The following is a 20,005-nucleotide window of genomic DNA, read 5'->3' on the forward strand; positions in this document are numbered from 1 at the left end:
GTGCCCTATCGGTCTCTTAGAGCTACAATACAATGTGGACCAAAGGCAGTTTCACGCTGATTAGAAAATTTATATCAATCTTTTTGAAAAGTGAGAATCTTTATTCCATACCTGTTTGGCTAGAATGGCTGCACAGGAAAATGTTTATTATAATTATTGCCAAAAACAAACAGGAGACATCAAATTGAGGGTATCCCTTGAGCTTTTATTCCTCCATTTAGCGAGGTGGACAGGAGCATGCCTAAGGACAGGTCTACCTTTCAAGCTGGACAAGTGATTCCCAGCTTGAGGAGACAGACTCGTGCTAGCTCTGTGCAAGCTAACATGCTAAAAATAAAACGTAGCCGCAGCAGTTTGAGTGGCAGGAAGGGCTAGACTCCCCCACGTGCATTCACATCAGAGACACGAGGTGTGTACTTGGGGTGGCTAGCCCCGCCCACCGCTCATGCTGCCATGGCTACCTTTTATTTTTAGTGAACTAGTTCAATGATAGATGGCGCGAGTATGTCTCCTCGAGCTGGGAATCACATCCCCAGCTCAAAAGTATAGACATACTAACTGTATAATTAATGAGACTACCCGTGTGCTAACTTCCTATGTGCTTTATCCACATGCTGAAATTTAGGCACATGCTGAGGTGTCTTCTTGAACTGGAACCTCAGTTCTGGGACCATATCCTAAGACCTTGCAAGAGGACCTGTACATCTGATTCTTCACTCTGACTGTAACTTCTCTTTGTTCACTTCTGGCCACATTGCAAAGCCTGCCTCTTTAACTAGGCTTTTTCTTTGGGGTAAGTTAAGTCAAGATGAGGTGGGAGGGCTTCAGTGCTCATACAGGGTCAGCCAAAAGACTGATTTCATTTTCAGTGTTTTTCTTGAGTTCCCTGGAGGAAATTGCACTGGGTACTTTAAGTACTGAGTACTGGTACTCTGGCCAGAAGTGGGCCAAGCAATCCTCATTTATATTTTTTATTTATTCTAATTTTTACCTTCCCGTTTTTCTTACTGCTTTTGAAGCACGTGTGTGTGCCCATTCCGGGAAGGGAGACATCATTTTTCCTGAACTGACCAGAACTTGGCCCTTGAAATTTTAAGCACAGAAGAGCTAATATAATACAAGATTTCTTTTGCTATACAGATATTGCTTAAAATACACGATTAGTGCTCTGCTAGTTCCTCTTCTTGTTACCATCTCTCTCATGAGAATGTGATTAAGTAACATAGTCAGCGAGTTATCATGCAGGAGGTAGAGGTGTAGCACAATGCCATAATTCACAGAATATATCTAGCATTAGAATTCTGATATCCCATTCTCATGACCAAGTCTGCAACACTGCTGGGAAGTAGGCCATAGTTAAACCTCTCTCTTTATAATGCTGACATTGTCATTTCATAGTAATTCTTTAAATGCAATTCTAAAGCCAGCAGTAACACAGGCATTCCGAGCATGTTCCCCTGACATTTAAAAAGGTATCTACTACGTTGTTTTTAAGGACACATTTGGGTGAAGCACTACTGTACAAAAAAAAAGGGGCTGTGTATAAAGAAAACACCACAGTAAAGAAAAAACTGTATTAATACCCAGTTCTACCTACATTATGTTTTTGAAAGAATCTGTTAGAGAAGCTGCCAAGTTGTAATTTTGTATGAGCATCTGCACGTACCCATTCAAAGCATTTGCCAACAAAAGTGCATTTCCCTCAATCCTGAAGCTTAAAAGTGGATTTGACCATCACAATGAAAGGGTGATCACACTGTCTGACCTCTGAATGACTTGGTGCCCTCTTCCTGGATGCTGACTGGCACTGGTTATTGAGAACAACTAAAAATAAACAGCTTGTCTGATACACGGTAATAAAGTAAAAAAGACACTGGAATGGAATCCTTGAGTTTCTCACTATTCACCTTTGTGCCATCTTCCTTTTGTATTTTTGCCCTTGAGAAAAGCGGATGACACAGAAGGCACAATTAGACTTCATGATGAAAGCCAAGAAATTATTAGCAATTTCATTGAAGTGCCAAATTGGTAATGAGTTTTGGGTTTTCAGTGAGACAAGGGAATTGCATGAGAGAATCTACCCTGTGGAGGATGGTAACTAGCAATGGCACCACATTGCCATGCAAAGGATGACTCCTGATTTGCATAGCAGACTTTCATTTTCTGAGGTGACGATCCCATTGAATTAAATCATCCGTCGCCTCTGGTAGGGAGCGCAAATATGGTTGATTGCTCTGGGCACTAAAATGCATTGTTATGGCTCTGAGAAAAGATTATGGTAATATAATGGAGTTTGGATCACCTTCGTTGGTTGTAAGGAAGGGTAGTATATAATGAGCAGAAGTTAGCCCATGATTTCAGGACTGACATTGCAAGACAGTTCCCCAGAGTTGGTAACGTATAACCTCTCTGTACTGTGCTGATTTATCTTGGATCAATAAACTGGTTGAGCCTGGCTTATGTGACATCTCACATTATTAACTCAAACCAACCTCATAACACCATGAACATCTTGTTCCTGAGCACCTGAAGAGACTCCTTTTAGGTCTTAATGTCAAGCTTGCAATCACTGTGGAACCCCCATGAATAATGAACTATTTGTTAAAGGAGAAGATGAGATCTGGCATTTGTTGAACAAAGAAATAAGGAAATTGCCAATGCTCTAACCTGAGTCACTGATATTTTACTATTTGTATTGTGGTAGCATCAATCAGGGCTCTGTTGTGATAGGTGCTTATGAAAAGATGATCTCTGACTCAGAGATCATGAATCTTTTGGTTTTGCTACGTGAACTCATAATGAATCTCTAAATCCATGAGGCCTTATGTTACAATCAGTTCTGTGCTTTTAGCCATGAAAAATGCAAAACTAAAGTGTTCTCCCCACCACCACCCCAACAAAATATCTTCTGCAGGAAATAATATTTTGTTTGGTATAGTGCCATACAGAAAATCCTGCACATTTTTGGCTGACTTGGGCTCCGTGACTCAGCACCGTGGGTTTCTTACTGCAGCGTAGGTGTACCCCAGATGTCCAGAGAAGGACCACTGGCAATTGATAAGGGATGTTTGTTATCAGATGTTTTCTGAGATTAATGAAAAAAAGAACCTTTGATTGATGTTTAGAGGTCAGTAAGAATCACTTGTGGTCATAGACGGTTTCTGTAATAATGGCTCAGCTGCAGATATCTTTAGCTTATTTGTAATAGCTGTTGCCAACCTGCTATTATAACATTTTTAAAAAAGGATACTGGAGACTTTTTAAGTAACAGTAAGCACTTTACTTAACTTGTTGTTGAAAACTATAAAGCTAGGTGTTGCTGACTTGCCTCCATGCCTCCAAGTGCAAGCACAACCTGCTTCTTTTGATAAGGCCCCCTACATAGTGATTCCTTCCACACAACACTGTGGGTAACTTTGATTACTATCATGAGATATCCGGGAGAGAAGCCATACTAAGCTCAAATACAGGAAAGAAATTTCTTTGTCCTGAACAGTACATAGAGGAAGAGTTATGGAGAGTAAGTTATGAGTGAATCAAGTTGTGGTCACTCCTCCAGTCTTCAGATCAGTTGGGTAACATATCAAACCTTCCTTTCTGTACTCATCTTTGATTAATATCTGGTTACATAAGTGCCACTTGAGCCTTTTACTTGACCTCTCGTATCATTATTATTAAAAATTGGAACCCTTAACAAACTGAAGCCTCAGACTGTCTGACACACAAGGTAAAATTTCTTTTCTGATTTATATCTATGCAAGCCACTGAAGTCACGGGGTGAGAGTTAGCACATAATGTGGCCCATTGCTCTTGAATCCAAATCACATTGCAAAGATTCTTAAAACTGGCCACTCGGGATTTAATAGTGAATACAAGCAATGCTAACAACTGACTTAGGCCATCACTTTTTGAACAGCCTTAAGCCGGCCTAAGTTATTTTTAACCGACAATCACGATATTAGATTGAATCAGCACAGGTGTCTCCCACTGAGGCTCCCTCATCTACAAAAAAGTACCGGTCACTCAATTGTTATGCATTAGAAAAAATTTCCCAATAAGAATCACAAGGATCACATAATAAGAGTTTTCTGACTTAGAGGGAGCATGATTCAGTGAATAGAGCACTGGACTGGCACTCAGGAGACCAGGTTCTATTCCTGACTCTGGTACTGACCTACTGAGTGACTTTAGCCAACTCACTTCACTTCACTGTGCCTCTACTTTCCTTCCCACCCTTTGTCTTGTCTATCTAGACTGTAAGCTCTGCAGGACAGGAGCTGTCTCTCATTGTGTGTTTGTACAGTACCCAGCACAATGCGGCCTCGATCTTCAGGGCTTCTAGATGCTACCATGATGCAACTAGAATAATTATATAAGGCTAATCATTTCCCAGTAGTTTCAGTAGGTACCTCCACTGAGTTGCCCTGCTCCTGCTCTTGCTTCTATTTATCACTGCATAGAAAGTAAAAAGCACTATTGAAAGTGCACTTGTTTCATTTGACATTTACAACCTTAAAGGATCCTTTCTGCTAAGAAAAACAGGGAGCACGAAAGATTAAAAAAAGGTACGTGCTGTAAATTATGCAGTGTCCTCTTGGCATGCTCCATCATCTTGCCTAACCCTTGCTTGGCCTCCCCACTGTCTATTGTTTAAGTCTTTTTATTTGTGGCAGACCTAAATGCCTGAATGTTGCCAAAGGAAAACAGTGACACTTATGTGTCAGATCAGAAATTTGTGTCCTAAATCACTGTCCAAGGCTCATTAACAGGAAACAAGACCAATCAACAAATGTTTTTGTTAAAATGTGTCTGCATGTTTGAGAAAAACAACAAATTAGATGGACTGAAAGTTGCTCTACAAAAAAATAGGTTAAATCACATTTAATCAGTGGGTCTGTCTTTTCACCTTCCTCTGGTGTTACATCTACTGAAGAGGATCTAGGGAGGGATTGTCGTCTTTGAAAGTATAATCAGATTGGATCAGTAATAATATTATGAACAGTATTTCAGCAAATGTTAAAATGAATGCAGTATGGCCCTCATTTGGTTTTAGATATAAGTGCTGAGTGAGTCATTGGGGAAGGCAAGAAAATTTAGAATTGCAGGGAAACTGTACACTGATACATAATAAGTGGGTGGGGGTAAAGGGTTGCCTTACAATTCTTCATCTGATCTATTGATTAACAAGTGTATTCAACACAAGTTCAAACCAATTGACATAACCAGCCTCAGAAAAGTTCTCCAACTGAACTCACAGCGGTTCCTATGATGACCAGGCAATGTCATATTGTAACATATCAGTACCTCTTTAGAGTATGAGAAAAGATCTAGCAGGGTTACCAAACCACCACCATCACTTAGTTCTCTGGGTCAGCGGTACAAAGAATGATAAAATTTCCCATCAAGTGCTGAGGACAGGAAAGGTAGATACAAAGGACAGAGGAAGCGACTCAATAAATGTAAAGATCATTACATGCAAAAGGAGACACAGGAAAATATTTTCATGCAATCTGTATCAGCACTAGCAAAGAACTTTATCAGCAAACACTATTGCACAAGATCTCTACAGTTTTGTGCCTCTCTATTGTTTTGTACAGCAAAATCAAGTATTATACTTCAATTTGCTTAATTGCTGCCTTTTTCCCACTAGACCAGCTGTAGGATAACAACTATCTTCCAAACCAAATGAGAACTACAGTTGTCACTTGTAGATGACACAGTGGCCTCTTGGGGGGGTCAAAGGATGTCTCTTCTCAGACGGATCCCTTCCTGGTCCATATAGATCTGAGAGGACCAGGGGGAGAAAGCAAGAGGGCCTTATGTGTAAATAAGGGGGAAAACCCTCAGGAAAAGTTTCCTACTGTAATCAATAGGAACCCAACACTCATTGGTACCGTTACTCACTCCGCTTCTCCCTTCCCTCTATCCTGCTCTCGGCAATTACCTGTGCATTTTCAACGTGTTCATCACTGTACAATCTCTCCATCAACCATGTTCAAGAAGTCAGACATGGATCAGAATCTGATCCTTTTAGATATTTGCGGTCTAATTCTCCATTGCCATGCATCTCATATAGTCATTACACAAATGTAAAACGAAGACTAAGTGGGTTACAATGCTCCCAAATCAGAATGATTTACACCTACTTTGTGCTCACTTTGCATTGATATAAATGACTAACAAGTGTGACGGAATGCACCCCTATCTGCATACCCTACTCATTATGGTAATAACCTTTGTACAAAATATGTCTTGTAAGGTATCATTTGAAAACTAACAACTTGCTGGTCAATGATATCATTGTCAAATGTATGTAACAACATTATATGTACAGTTATGAACATAAGCTTAAAACATGACTAAAGTGTATTTACCAAACAAGTCTGGGAAGTGGGTAAACCTGTTTCTCAAAGACAAAGAACAAGCTGATGCCCCAGCCAGGTGTCATCAAAGCTGATGGGCTACCTCCTATCAAGTGGCCATGCTTTGGCAAGGAAAGGGGCCAGGAACAAACAGATCTGCATTTTAGCAAAGAGCAAAAAAAAAAAAACCCTCTGTGCCAGACTCCACGCTCTCAGCTGGAAATAACTTTATCTAGGGGTCACTCTCAAGAAGATGAATTTCAGAAGGTGACTGAACTATAAAAGTAAGGGGCAAAAACACCCCAAGTTCTCTCTCCCTATCCATCTCTCTTGAACCTAAGCAGACAAAAGAATCCAGCTCTCTAACTTTGGGAGGGATCCTGACCTGAAGATTGGTCAGTAATGCTGCTGGGAGCATGTGGCAAGAATTTTATCTTGAACCAATCCTAATTTGTAAAGCAGGGGTGTCAAACATTCGGCCCGTGGGTCGGATACGGCCCACCAACCTTTTCGGTCCAACCCTTGGCGGCAACACACACTGCCGCAACTTCTCGCAGAGTCGTGCTCTATGGTGGCGTCGCACGTTGCCGTGAGATGTCGCAGCATCGCACACTGCCGCCAGAGAGTACGACGCTGTGAGATCTCACGACAGCGTGTTGCCGCCAGAGAGTACGACGCTGAGAGCGCGCCGCTGCCAGAGAGTACGATGCCGCCAAGGAGCACAATGCCGCAAGATGTCACGGCATCACGCGCTGCCACGAGATCTGTGTACTCTGTGTACACAGCGCTCCAAAAGGAGGGAGAGGGACAGTGTGGTCTTGGGGCATCGTGCAGTACTAGAATTCTTAATCATTGATCGATTCTTTTAATCGTAAAATAGTCGTAGTTGTAGAAGTGAATTTACTGCAGTTTCTATATCGCTGACATCTAGCAAATAAAATATAATACTGCATAAAAATGGTTGTGCCTAGTATCTCGATTTATGGTATGTATGGCCCACCTGAAGTGCACTTAATTCAAATCTGGCCCGCCATAGCAAATGGGTTTGACACCCCTGTTGTAAAGTTTTAGTGTCAGGAACCATTTTATCTATATTTCTCTTATAACCATTTCTGACTTTAATGTCTATGCTTGCATAAACTTGTCTTATTCTTTAATCAAAACTAACCCACTGTTGTGGTTAAACTGGACTGTGTGGTGACTCCATTTAAAAGGAGCAAATTGTTATATATTGTTCCCTACGGGGACAACAGACCTAAAATATCTGAACTGTCCAGGAGAGGGCTTGACGGTAAAGAACAAACATTTTTGGGGGGAAATTTGGGACTAGGAGTGTGTTGGGGTCACCCTGCATGTAGTAATCAAGGTTGTTGGAAGCCAAGGTGAGGCTGCTGTTTGCTGACAGGCTACTGGGGTTAGAATTGCTGGACCAGGAGTGTGGCTATACACAGACACTCAAGGTGTCCCTGCGTGCTATTTGTGAGGCGCCCATGTTGGAAGCCACAACAGCGAAGCATTTTGAGGCACCCAAAGCTGCAGGGTAGGGATGACACAGCCCCTCACTGGTCTGGATCACACCCCAGAATGTCATAACAAGGTGCCAAGGAAAAGAAAATCAGGTCCCTGGATTCTAAACATGTGCCCAGGATCAAAGCTTACAGCACCCCATAGACACATCAGAACCAATTGGTGAACTTCCAAACAAGGCACCAACTTCCAGAGTCTTAATGGGTTTTGCACAGGAACCTTTTAAAAAGATACATTTCTAAAGGCAAATCTTCTACGACAGGGCTGTGGCTGCGGAGGAGTAGTTTGGTAGAATATTCTGACTTGGGCGGTAGGGGGAAGAAGTTCCAGATCTGTTGTTTACGAGTTGTCATGTAGGCCTGGGCATTCCCATCACATGTAGTAAGTAACTAAATAATAAAAACTCTACAACTGCAGCAGGGAGCTACTTCTAGCAGATCCTACATGACCTCAAAAATCTCATCCACCTTAAAAGTTCTTTTAGGTGATGTGCCTATAGAAGTTGTGAGACAGTTTCCATATTTGCTGTAGCTAAACTAGAAAGAAGGGTGGATAAAAAAAAAATCAATGGTTTTTAAAAAAATAAAATAAAAAAAAATCAGATTTTTGGATTTTTAAAAAAAATCATCAATAAGATACTAAATTTCTCTCTTGTTTAAAAAACAACAGTTACAATTAAATCTCATCACAAACATGCTAAACCTACACTTACAGTCTCATGAAAATGAATTAATGGCTCTAGTCTGTCCAGCCTAACTACCAGCTCTTGCTTCTTGAAAGTTCTGGGCTTTCCGTTTCAGTTTCTCAGCAGACTAAAGTCACATGTGCAAAAAAAGACACAGGCTGGATAGGATTGTTGCTGTTCAGTGCTTATGTTGAGGTGGAACTGGGCCAAGCAAGGGAGAAGAGTTAGTTAAGACACTGTCTTAAAGGCACAGAGAGAATATTTTCATCGTTTGGTATTATTCACTCAATGCTGCAACACATGGCAAAGATGAGAAGATACTTAGAAGAAGAAATGGAAAGATGATCCTTAACAAGATATGGCTGCAGTTCCCATTTCATGCATCTTTTAGCCAAAGACTTAAGCACGTCTTCTCTAGGAGTAAAAGAAAATGTTGAAGTCGCAAAATACTTCCGTAACAACCATTTTGCTTCAGTTTCACTGAAGAGAGCAGGAGGATCCAAACTAATTCGCCCTCAAGATGTTGATGGAATTCTGTGGTTGATTGTTTTGAACAGTTTATTAAGAACTGGCCTATTCTCAAAAAACTTTGTGAAAAAAACAGTGATAAAATAGATGGAAGTATCTCACCCAAAGTATCTAACATTGGATTAAAGAGGAATGTAGAGGATATGCTCAGTATAATGAAGCCTATATCCATAGCCTTAAACAAACTTCAGAGAAATTGCTGCTGATGCTGTCAAAATTTGGAAGGCACTTCAAGAGACGTTGAATTAAGAAATACCTCACCAGAAAGTTAAACTGCAGGCAATAAAGAAGCGAATGGATCAAGCACTAACTCCACCTCATTTTCTTGCAAACATTCTCGACCCCAGATATAAAGGTAGATGCCTAACTTCTGAAGAAGATGATGCTGCCATGGCATGGGCATCTCAAAATCACTCCTCAGTTATGCCAGTCATAATAAATTTCAGGGCTGGAGCGGAACCATTTAAGCAGTACATGTTTACTGATGATGTTTTGAACAAAGTCACTCCCCTGAATTGGTGGAAATCATTAGCCAGGCACCTTGAAACAGAGTTCGTTCACTTGCTAAGCCAACGTTTCACAGCAGTAGCTTCCTCTGTAGGCACAGAGAGAATATTTTCATTGTTTGGTATTATTCACTCAAAGCTAAGAAATCGATCGGGAGTTGAAAAAGCAGGAAAACTCGTATTTCTGTTTCAGTCTATGAATAAAAATGACAGTGGGAGTGGGGAAGATGAGAGCTAGTTGTGGAAGTTTTAAGGACAACGTACATTTAGTGTTGTGATGATTTTAGAGTTAATAAAATTTTAAAATTAAAAAAAAAAAAAAGAGCTTAAGAACAGCCGTCAGCCAGCAACTCAGGAGACTGCTGCAATTGCAAATGTGAAACCTTTATGTAACATTTAAGATTTAGTTTAATAAAATATAAGTGCTAATGTGTTTGTGTGTGTGATTTAGTTCTTACCATTCCTAATGTACAGCTGCTGCATCTGCAGCTTGACACAGGTAATAAGTATTATGTACTATTTCCTAAATTAATAAAAATCAAATTATCTAAAAAATTACACAAAGTATACCCTCCTAGATGTTGTAAAATGCTGTACTGAGTTGTAAATTAACATGTTTTAGTGATCAGAGTTGCACCATTGTTTAAGAAATATGTGAAGGAGCAGTGGGAAACTTGATTTAAATCAATGATTTTCTTGGTGATTTAAACCAATGATTTAAATCCCCTTGATTTAAATCAATCCACCTTGCTAGAAAGTAGAAAAATCTCACGCTCTCAAATCATTCCTCCAGTTAACGGACACTAAACCATCTGCTACCTTAGGCTGCTACTTTATTTGTTTAAATGGTAAATCACCCAAGATAGACAGGGATGAACTCATCCCTGGTATAATTCATTTGACTCCAGATTAATCTGGCCCTCTTTGACCATCTGATTCAGGTTCATGGGGTCCGTCTGATTTCAAGGTTCACACTGCAACGCACAATACAGGAATAAGAATTAAAAACGTTTCTATTCCAGACCCTCTGTAGGGGCTAGCTCTCACACACATCCCTGGTCCTGTATGGAACACCAACAGTCTCAGGAGTCCAAAGTAGAGTAAGTACCAAATCTCTCACCAGCAATGCTGTTCATCTCTGACCCCCGGAAGGTGGCAGGGTCCTCTCGGCCCTGGTGGAGTGCATTCTTCTTAGTACTCAATGGCACAAATACCGCCTTCTTAAAGAGCTGCTTAACCTAATGAGGCCCAGACTATTGAAGCTATCCAGACTGTTGAAGGACTGATAGCTCATATACTCTGTTCACAGCAGGCAAATCTTTTACCCCTAAATGAAACTCAGTATCCCCCAGATGTGTGCAGATACATACTCTCCATCACAATCCTTATGAATTGTTTCCTTACACATACCTGCATTAGCCAACAAATAACATGGTGATAGTACCTGCTAGTAAATATTTAATCCTTTTACTCCTCTTTTCCTTTTTAAATACTAAGTTCACTCACATAGTAACTAGTCTCCCAAAATCTTTATGGTGTTAGCAAAGTGTGTGTTTGAATAGTAAGGCCAGAGTGTTGGTTAATAACCTATGAGTGACCTATATTTAGGAATTTCAGATGAATGACTGTACTTCATTATGGCTGGTGCCTTCAAGTCTATGGGAAAACAGATGTGCAAGCAAGAGACCCCTCAAACTACTAAAAGTGTCTATTGGAATATAAGCAGGACTGGGGATGATTGATAGGGAACAATTGTTATTGCAGATGTTTTCTGAAATGATGAAATGGGGATCCATTAAAAAACGTTTTTAAGTTGGTGGCAAAATGCCAGTTGTCCCAGCTGTCAATAATAATGACTGGATTAGAATTCCCTTTAGTTTACCAATCATGTAACTTAAAGATACCATAAAAGAAATTTGATAAGGTAAAACAAAAATGATAAAACAAACACATGGTGAAATTAATTGTAGGAAAGTATTTTTCCTTCCAAAAACAGGTTTCTTTGTTTCATACCCTATAAAAAGACCAAGGTTTTGGAAATTAGGTGGAGAGTGCAAATTGTTGGCATCCCACCAGTTACATAGAAGAAGATGCACAGAAGCCATCTCTTTACCTTACACGATGGGTGGTAATGTATCTATTCTTTCTGTAGTCTGTATAGTGCTGTACTAACCTCTGATTGATAACTTTTGATTAAATAATTCCATTTGATCCTGTTATTTGACAATCTGGAATCGTTATTAAATTTCAACACGCAACAATGGTATTATCATAGATCCATAGAGTTAGAAGGGACTACAAGGGTCTACTAGTCTGACCCCCTGCCAAGATGCAGGATTTGTTGTGTTTAAACCACAAAGACAGATGGCTATCCAGCATCCTTTTGAAAATCTCCAGTGAAGGAGCTTCCACAACCTCCCTAGGCATCTGTTCCATTGTCCTACTGTTCTTATAGTTAGGAAGTTTTTCATTTATATATTCCTAACTCGATAAAAAACCAGACAGGAAACCACTGACGTCAATTTTACATGACTTATCCTACAACTTGTCTCATACCTGAGATACGAAAACAGAAGCAGTACCAGTGGGAATCACTGTATAAAGCTTCATTGTGACAAGAGTGCTCTCTTGGCATAGTAAAAAGATCAATTTTAGTTCAACTGCCATCTGTGCCTCAACAATTCTTCTTTTCTTTGGCAATTCTAGAGCAATCTGTGTGGGCCACTCAGCCACCCAGCTTCTCTGCTCCTTTTCAACCAAAGGTTATCAACAGTATATTATGAAGTGTGTGACAATTAAGAAAGCCATGTAACCACTGCTCATTTCTTTCCTTCATCTCTCTCTAGAAATGGATCCATTCTTACAAGGTACACAGGTCAGTGTTTGTAAGGAGATAATATAATTACCCTGGAGCCTTCCATTTAACATTTCATGGCAAGAATATACAGTTATTCTTCAGTAGACTGAGCAGGTTCAAAATAAGACCACTAGCTAACATCAGAGAGACAACAGAATCAGGAACCAGTGTAATATTATAAGAATTTTACATTGATTTGTGCTTTAACTGCAATATACCTAAATATTTAAAACCTTTACATTTGAAGTTATCTTATTTTTAATTTTCAAATATTCCGTTTTTGGGCGGGAGAGGGTGGGATCATGAATTGTGGCTTTTTTTTAAACTGAATAAAGGACCATTTCTGAATGAAAATAGCCCGTATTCATTTTCTAAATGGGACTTTTTTTTTAAAATATAAAAATGCAAATGTTCCAAAATGTCTCTGGAACGAAAATCAATATGGATACAAAACTTGCACAAGTTCAGATTTCCCCGACGTTTTGGAAGCAAAAAGGCCATTTCATGCACAGTTACTTTTCTCCATCATTAAATGGGCCAGAACAAAATGAGTTATCATAGCCAGTGATTAAGGTCCCTGTAGTAGCTATTCAGACCCAGAAAGAATCCACAGCACAACTATTTCAATGGGTAGCCAGGTGTAATTAGTCATGGGCTCAAAATAGAAATAGTCCAAAGTTTCATCCACCATATCTTTTTGGCGTTAAAAGTGAAATCCTGACACTAATGAAGTCAATGGGAGTTTTGCTACTGACTTCAGTGGGGTTAGCAGTTTTAGGATGAAATCCTTTCTCAACCCAGTCTTAGTGTAAGGTAGGGCACAACCCCCCCCCCCCAGGTCTCTGTTCCCTTCTCCCCATCCAGTATTTCACTGTTAATTACTTCCCTCTCTCCTCTGTAAACCAGGTATATGCTGATGGTTACGCTCCTTAACATTCCTATCACAGACGCCTTGATGTTAATTTATTCTATCGACTGGACTGCAGGCAGCCACGGTCTGTGGTGGATGTTCCTTTTTGCAATCCTAGCAGTTGCTGCAGTGGTGTCTAGCGACACAGAATATAGTTTTAACCCTTTGTCTGCCAGGTTTCATATGAGGTTCATCTTCCATATGATGTACCCTATTACACAGGTTGAAGAAAGATAGGAATGAATGACAGCAGCCCTTAAAATTTACCAGTAAACCTGTCTGGAGACTAAAAAAGGGATTTATCTGCATCATGTTCAAACTCATCATCCTAACCTTTTAAGATTTGTACAGCCCCAACTCTACCTATATCTCTGCTCTCATTTCCTCCTACATCCAAGCTCAAGATCTTGGTTATGCCCAACTTGGTCCCATAACTACCCCCTTTGTTCCTGTTTCTCACTCTTAACTTCATTCTTTTTCACGCAGCCAGCTGTGCTCGAATCAGATTTACAGTCCCCATACGTTTAGAGTCCTTCCACAGCTGGTCCCTTCGCAAGAACTTCCTGCTCCAGCTTTTGAGTCTGACCACGTATGGTTTATATGGAATTAGCTGTGAGAAGGGCTGCAAACATCTCCGGTCAGATGCCTCATCTTCTTGCTGGACTGTAAGGCAATGAGCACCCTTACAATATTTTAGGGGTAGATTTTCAATGGCACAAATGGCAAAATTGGGCACCAACTGCCATATGTGCCTTTGAAAATCTCCCCCATAAAAACCAGAAATATTTTAAGTATAGCAAAAGTGACAGAAAATAAAGATAATATTGTAAAAAGATCCTGTTACATTGTAGCGCTTTTGGTTTTATTTTCACTTTTACAGTAAAGGCAGACAGTTCATATGCAGCTACATAAGGTTAAATAAGCTATTAACCATATTGATTTCTAGAGACACACAGGCCAGCAACCATTCACATAAAATAGCTGAACTTTGCCATTGATTGCTGAAAAATGTTCCTCATGATTATAGACCTAGTTAATGAAAATGGAATATGATCTCTGGTTCAGATTACTGAAAGATTTTAAGAGGCTCCAAATAATTTTGGTTGTTGGGTTTAGTGTGCAGGTGCTGACTGCTGTTGGTGGCCTGTGATATACAAGAGGTCAGATGAGATGATCTGTGGTGGTCCCTTCTGGCTTTAAATTCTACGATTACGAATTCTGCATGTCACAAGTCAGATGTCTTGGGCACGGAGGACAAAGAGTGTGCTTACTTTTCAAAAGTTTTTTTTTTTAATTGATTTAGATTTAAAGAATAATTTAAGGACACCTGCTTAAGGTTCTAGTTCTCACAATACAATCATTAATAATACAATGAAATCTCACCAGCATTAATGTAATCACTTCAACAGGAACGCAGCAAATCAGAGTCCTGCAGACACTACTTTCCACCCTTCGTTGTTGTGGGAAGCATACTCTCAGCCCTCCCAGACAGTGTCTTTTGCACCAACTTGAGGTTATTTATGTGAGACACACACAGGGGAGTGGAGAGGGAAGAAAGGTGGGTGGGACAAGTTTGAGTCCCACAGCCCTTACAGAGAAAGCACTGAGGGGAATCCAGCTGAAACAGCTCATCAGACTGCAGTATCCTTGCAATAATTTAAGTTTTTTTAAACTCTGGGATTACTGAATTCACAGAGCTCATAAGAGCAATTGGCTTTCAAGTATGTCCTGATTGTTCAAAATACCCTTGCAGGGATTCAAATATTTCTACACTGTTGGAAAACTGCTTGCCAGACACTCCTACAGTACATGATCAGCATCCTGGTTCTGAAACACATGACCAGAACAAGAAAGAACCTGATTGGGAGAGAGTTCCCAGCACAGATTGGGGTTGGAGGTGCACTTTCCTGAAGCAATTTAGTAACATGATACCTATAACAGGGCCTGCACTGGGAGAATCCAACAATCTGTTTTCCACACCAGAGGACATCAACTGAGTCCAAACCAGAATACTGTGGAGACATGTTTTCAAGCTACCCAGCACTCTTCTTCAAGCATAGGAGTTAACACACTGGACAAGGGACCATTCAAAATGAAGTGGGTCATTAACACCTCTGCAGTCATAGGACAAAGGAGAATTAGTGAGTTACAATTATTGTAAAGAAATAGGCTTGATCTACACTAGGAAATTAGGTCAGTATAACTAAGTCGCTCAAGGGGGTGAAAAATCCACAGCCCTGATCTACACAGTTGAACTGACCTAAACCCTGATGCAGACAGCAGTAGGTTGATGGGATAATTCTCCTGTCGACCTAGCTACTGCATCTCAGGGAAGTGGAGTACCTATGCCAATGGGAGGGGTTCTCCAGTCAGCATAGATTGTGTCTTCGCTGAAGGGCTACATTGGCACAGATGTCTAGCAAAGTTATGAATTTCAGCTTCCAAACTAGTCTTTTAAAGGTATTGTGCAGGCTTCCTTTGGGGACGAAGATTGAGAGATCAGATATGGAGTGCTTGTTTTCTGAAAAGTGATTACCTGTCCCAGATACGAAGAAGAACTCTGTGTAGTTAGAAACCTTGTCTCTTCCACCAACAGAAGTTCGTCTTATAAAAGATATTAATTCACTCATCTTGTGTCTCTCATATCCTGGGGCCAACATGGCTACAAATGCTGCAAACAATTGGCTGAATATGGTGTAGACTGAAAGAGTATGTGCTAAACAGTTCCAGAGGGATAGCTGTGTTAGTCTGTATACAGCAAAAACAACGAGAGTCCTGTAGCACTTTAAAGACTAACAATTTAATTTCTGCAGGCAACAATGGGGAGGGTAGGTGTTAAAGTCCATTCAGTTAGCGTAGATGAGGTCTATTCACAACCATTGATTAGCAAGTGAGGATGTGTGAACAGTGACAATTACTTCCTGTAATGAGATAACCATTCCAGTCCCTATTCAGACCCAGTTTGATAGTGTCAAATTTGCAGATGAGTTCCATTACAAGAAGTAATTGTCATTGTTCACACATTCTCACCTTCTAACAAGGGTTGTGAATAGGCCTCATCTACTCTAACTGAATGGACTTTGCTAACACCTACCCTCCCCATTGTTGTTCCTTAACCTAGGACGTATATATACCTCCTATCTGATTTCTGTTTCTTGCATCTGACGAAATGGGTTGCAGCCCACGAAAGCTTATGCCTGCAGAAATTAAATTTGTTAGTCTTTAAAGTGCTACAGGACTCTCGGTTTTTGGGGTTTTTTTTTAATGTGCTAAACAGCATTTTGAAAACTGAGAAATCAGGCAACAGCAGCCGCACTTATCACTTATCATTAGCACTTATCAGTTCATTGTTATTTTCTAGCTCCCAAAATGTGGTAGGCATTTCTCATACCTGTTTTTCTGTATTTGGAATCTGATTCTGCCTACTCCATTTAATGTTAGTAGTGGAACATAGGGGACAAAGTCCACAGCCACTTAGAGTAGAACAGCACCTTAGTTCTTGACTCCTTATCAACATACAGGACCTATGGGATTAATCTCAATGAGATTTACATGCTTGGAAAGAGAGGAGCAATGAGCAATGTAAACAACAGGGCACTTCTGTATATGAGATTGATTTGTGATATCTGCATTCCTCAGGCCAAAGGCTTCCAAGCACCTGAAATGTGTAGTTATGGCCACTTATTACACTCCATTCCGCGTGTTATTCTATTAAGAAAACAGTGAAATTAGGAAATTTGAAAACATGTTTTCCTGCATTCACTGGAGACTGGAATCTTAGCTAGCCAGTTTGTTTCCTCCCTAATGCCACCTTTCTAAACATGAACATGCGCATGCACCCTGTACACTGGAGTAAACAGCAAAGCAGTGGAAGCTCTGGCTAGGCAAAATATCTGAGTGAAAAACAGAAGGTGAGAGGAAGAGATGGAATTATCTGAACAGAAGAGAGTGCAAAAAATAAGTATTTATGTGAAGTGCATCATTCTGCAGTTCCTGAACAGTAAAAGATGAAAACTCTGCTGTGCTTTTAAAATTATAAAATGCTGAACTGGTTTTACTTCACATGCAGCTTTTCAAACAGTAACTTTTTTCTTTTTAAAACCCACTCCCATTGGACTGTGATGTCCCTGTGATTGATTACAGCAAGATACTCCTGTATTTATAGATACAATGCTATTTTCCCGACTCAGGGCCATACCATTTATCAAACTCAAAGAAAACTCACACTTAGTCCCATCCCCACCACCCTCCTCCCTCACCTTCCTCAATTTACCTCTTTCAGGTCGTGGACGATTGCAGTGAGCCTCTCATTCTCTGCCTGAACCTTGGTGACTACTGCCCTGCTCTGTTTCAGCTCATTTTGCATTTCCAAGATCTTCCCTAGGTAATAAGCTTCCTTTGATGCAGACTCTTGCAGGAGAGTCTCTTCACGTGTTTCACCATCTTCAGCCACTTTGCGGTGGATCGAGAATGATTGTCCAAATGCCTGCAAGAGTAAAACAACACATAAAACAAAAACCATGGAAGCAACTCTATACTGCCAGAGGGGATGGATCACATCTGGGGCTTCCACGCTATGACCAACTAACCTATATTTAAGCAGCTTACAGTAGATGAAGGCCACACTATTTATTTACATGAAATAAAACACATTAAAGCTATTGTTGTCTGTAACACAGATGTGACCTGGAAAGAACACAGATCCTACCATGCAATATTTCATCTTCTTCCAGGCAGTCTCCTCTCAGATCAAGATGGTGCATTGCTTGCTGAGACATTTAGTCTTCATGGGCCCATTATTCTTAACTGTATTACCATATCACCTAGGAGCCCTAGTTGTGGACCAGGACCCCATATTGCTAGCTGCAGTACACAACACAGAACAAAAAGACATTCCTTGCCCCTTACGCCATCAGTAGCAATTTGCCCATCACTGAACTAGGAGATCTATTATCTGTATGTTCTCTTTTTCTCTGATTTCTATTAAATATATTTTTAAAAAAGAGTGTACATAGCTTATAGTGCTGTCTAAATTTTCTTCCATTTTCAACAGTGTCTTATGATATGACCCAACTTCAGGCAGCCAGGGGTGCAAGGACAAGGTTTGAAGACTTATCATAATTCACAAGAAAGCTGAGAAGGCCAAGTAGTAAGCAATGACCACCTATAGTACTGTACATCAAATAGGGATGCCCATTTTAATCTCTTAAAAAAATAAACAGAGTTTGATAGCATTACCATTTAATTATTTGCTTCCTTTCAGCCTATTCCTCCCCACCTCCCTACTCTACTCCCTTCTTTTCTATCCCTATTCCTCTTATAAAAATGGGGGGTGTTATTTAGGGATGAAGAGAAATTTCTAAAGGAATAGATACTTGCCAGTTACTTTTGCCCTGCTGCTGGCTTGAGTGATCCCATTTCTGATGCAGCATTTCCCAATGCTTAGTGAGATAGATGGTTGCTTTGTACAGCTCTAATTCAGTACTTCAGCAGGCCCAGTAAAGATCAGTAGCATAATTTAGCTCGATAAAACAGACAACAAGGCACATAGCAAAGAAACATCTGCCACTTCATTTACATTACTATTAGACTGGTTTTGAGCAGGGTATCCTTTGTTTTGGCTATCTCAAAATCCAAAGCAAGTAACTAAGTATAAAGAGCTGCTATCTTAATAGTAACTAACTCTCACACATATTTCTTAACTCAAAAAATTATTCTTGCTGGATGACGGTGATAGCCTTCCCATTTCAGAATTGAAAAAGGTTGTGGAAGCATCTATTCCTCTAATGAAGACGCTCCCAAAAATCTAATTCCTGCTGTACTCATAGCTCCAGTCTCAGCTTCATCCCCCTCACCAAAACTCGAAGTATGGTAGACAGTTGTTCCTCTTGTAAACAGTACTTTCCTTTACCTACTTGTTAATAGAAATGTCATGCCAAATTAAATTAAATTCATTGTCTTACTGTTATTTATAGCCTTCTCAGAACACATGCAATATTTTATTGTCATCACAATTGAACATACCCTTAGGAGCTTCATAGTAAAACACTGTTCATACCTTTGTACTTTGTAATTGTGGTTTACTTCAAGAGTATTGTGAAATCAGCAAGGATTCTAAATATATTCAATAATACATTAATCCAGCTGTCGCTTCAAAAAGCTGCAAGTTCTGAAACAGCAGGAGTCAGCAACTTGCTGGATGTTTTTTTTTAAACAAGAGGTTCGATTTAAAATAATGAACCTGTTAATTGTGATTTGTTCAATACACCTGTAAATATAACAATGATTGAGGAACACTGCTGATAAAGTACATCTTATGAAATAAAAAGTGCATTCTATGGCTCACTGTTAATGATTAAAGGCCTAAAAATTAAAATGCCTGTCTATCAAAGGGCCACAGATATTATGGTGATGAAAGCTAGAGACAAAAACATAGCTTTTAAAAAGTGGAAGTCAAATCCTATTGAGGAAAACAGAAGGAACAAGAACTCTCTGGCAAGTCAAGTGTAAAAGTATAATTAGTCAGGCCAAAATAGAATTTGAAGAGCAACTAGCAAAAGACACAAAAACTAACAGCAAAATCTTTTCAAGTACATCAGAAGCAGGAAACCTTCCAAACAATCAGTGGGG

At 39.9% G+C, this 20,005-nt stretch overlaps 1 protein-coding gene across 6 annotated transcripts in view; it reads right to left on the reverse strand.

Annotated features, from left to right (window-relative positions):
* Window positions 1-20,005, reverse strand: part of BICD1 (BICD cargo adaptor 1) — a 252,087-nt gene that overhangs the window by 116,556 nt on the left and 115,526 nt on the right. For all 6 annotated transcript variants that reach the window (XM_067536147.1, XM_067536143.1, XM_067536149.1 and 3 more), the window contains exon 2: window positions 17,649-17,861. In XM_067536147.1, coding sequence (XP_067392248.1) covers window positions 17,649-17,861 — 213 coding nt within the window. The remainder of the gene's footprint in view (window positions 1-17,648; window positions 17,862-20,005) is intronic.

This window comes from Emydura macquarii, unplaced genomic scaffold (assembly GCF_026122565.2).
Source record: "Emydura macquarii macquarii isolate MOO-44397 ecotype Brisbane River unplaced genomic scaffold, CSIRO-AGI_Emac_v2 contig_3530, whole genome shotgun sequence".
Taxonomy (NCBI): domain Eukaryota; kingdom Metazoa; phylum Chordata; order Testudines; family Chelidae; genus Emydura; species Emydura macquarii.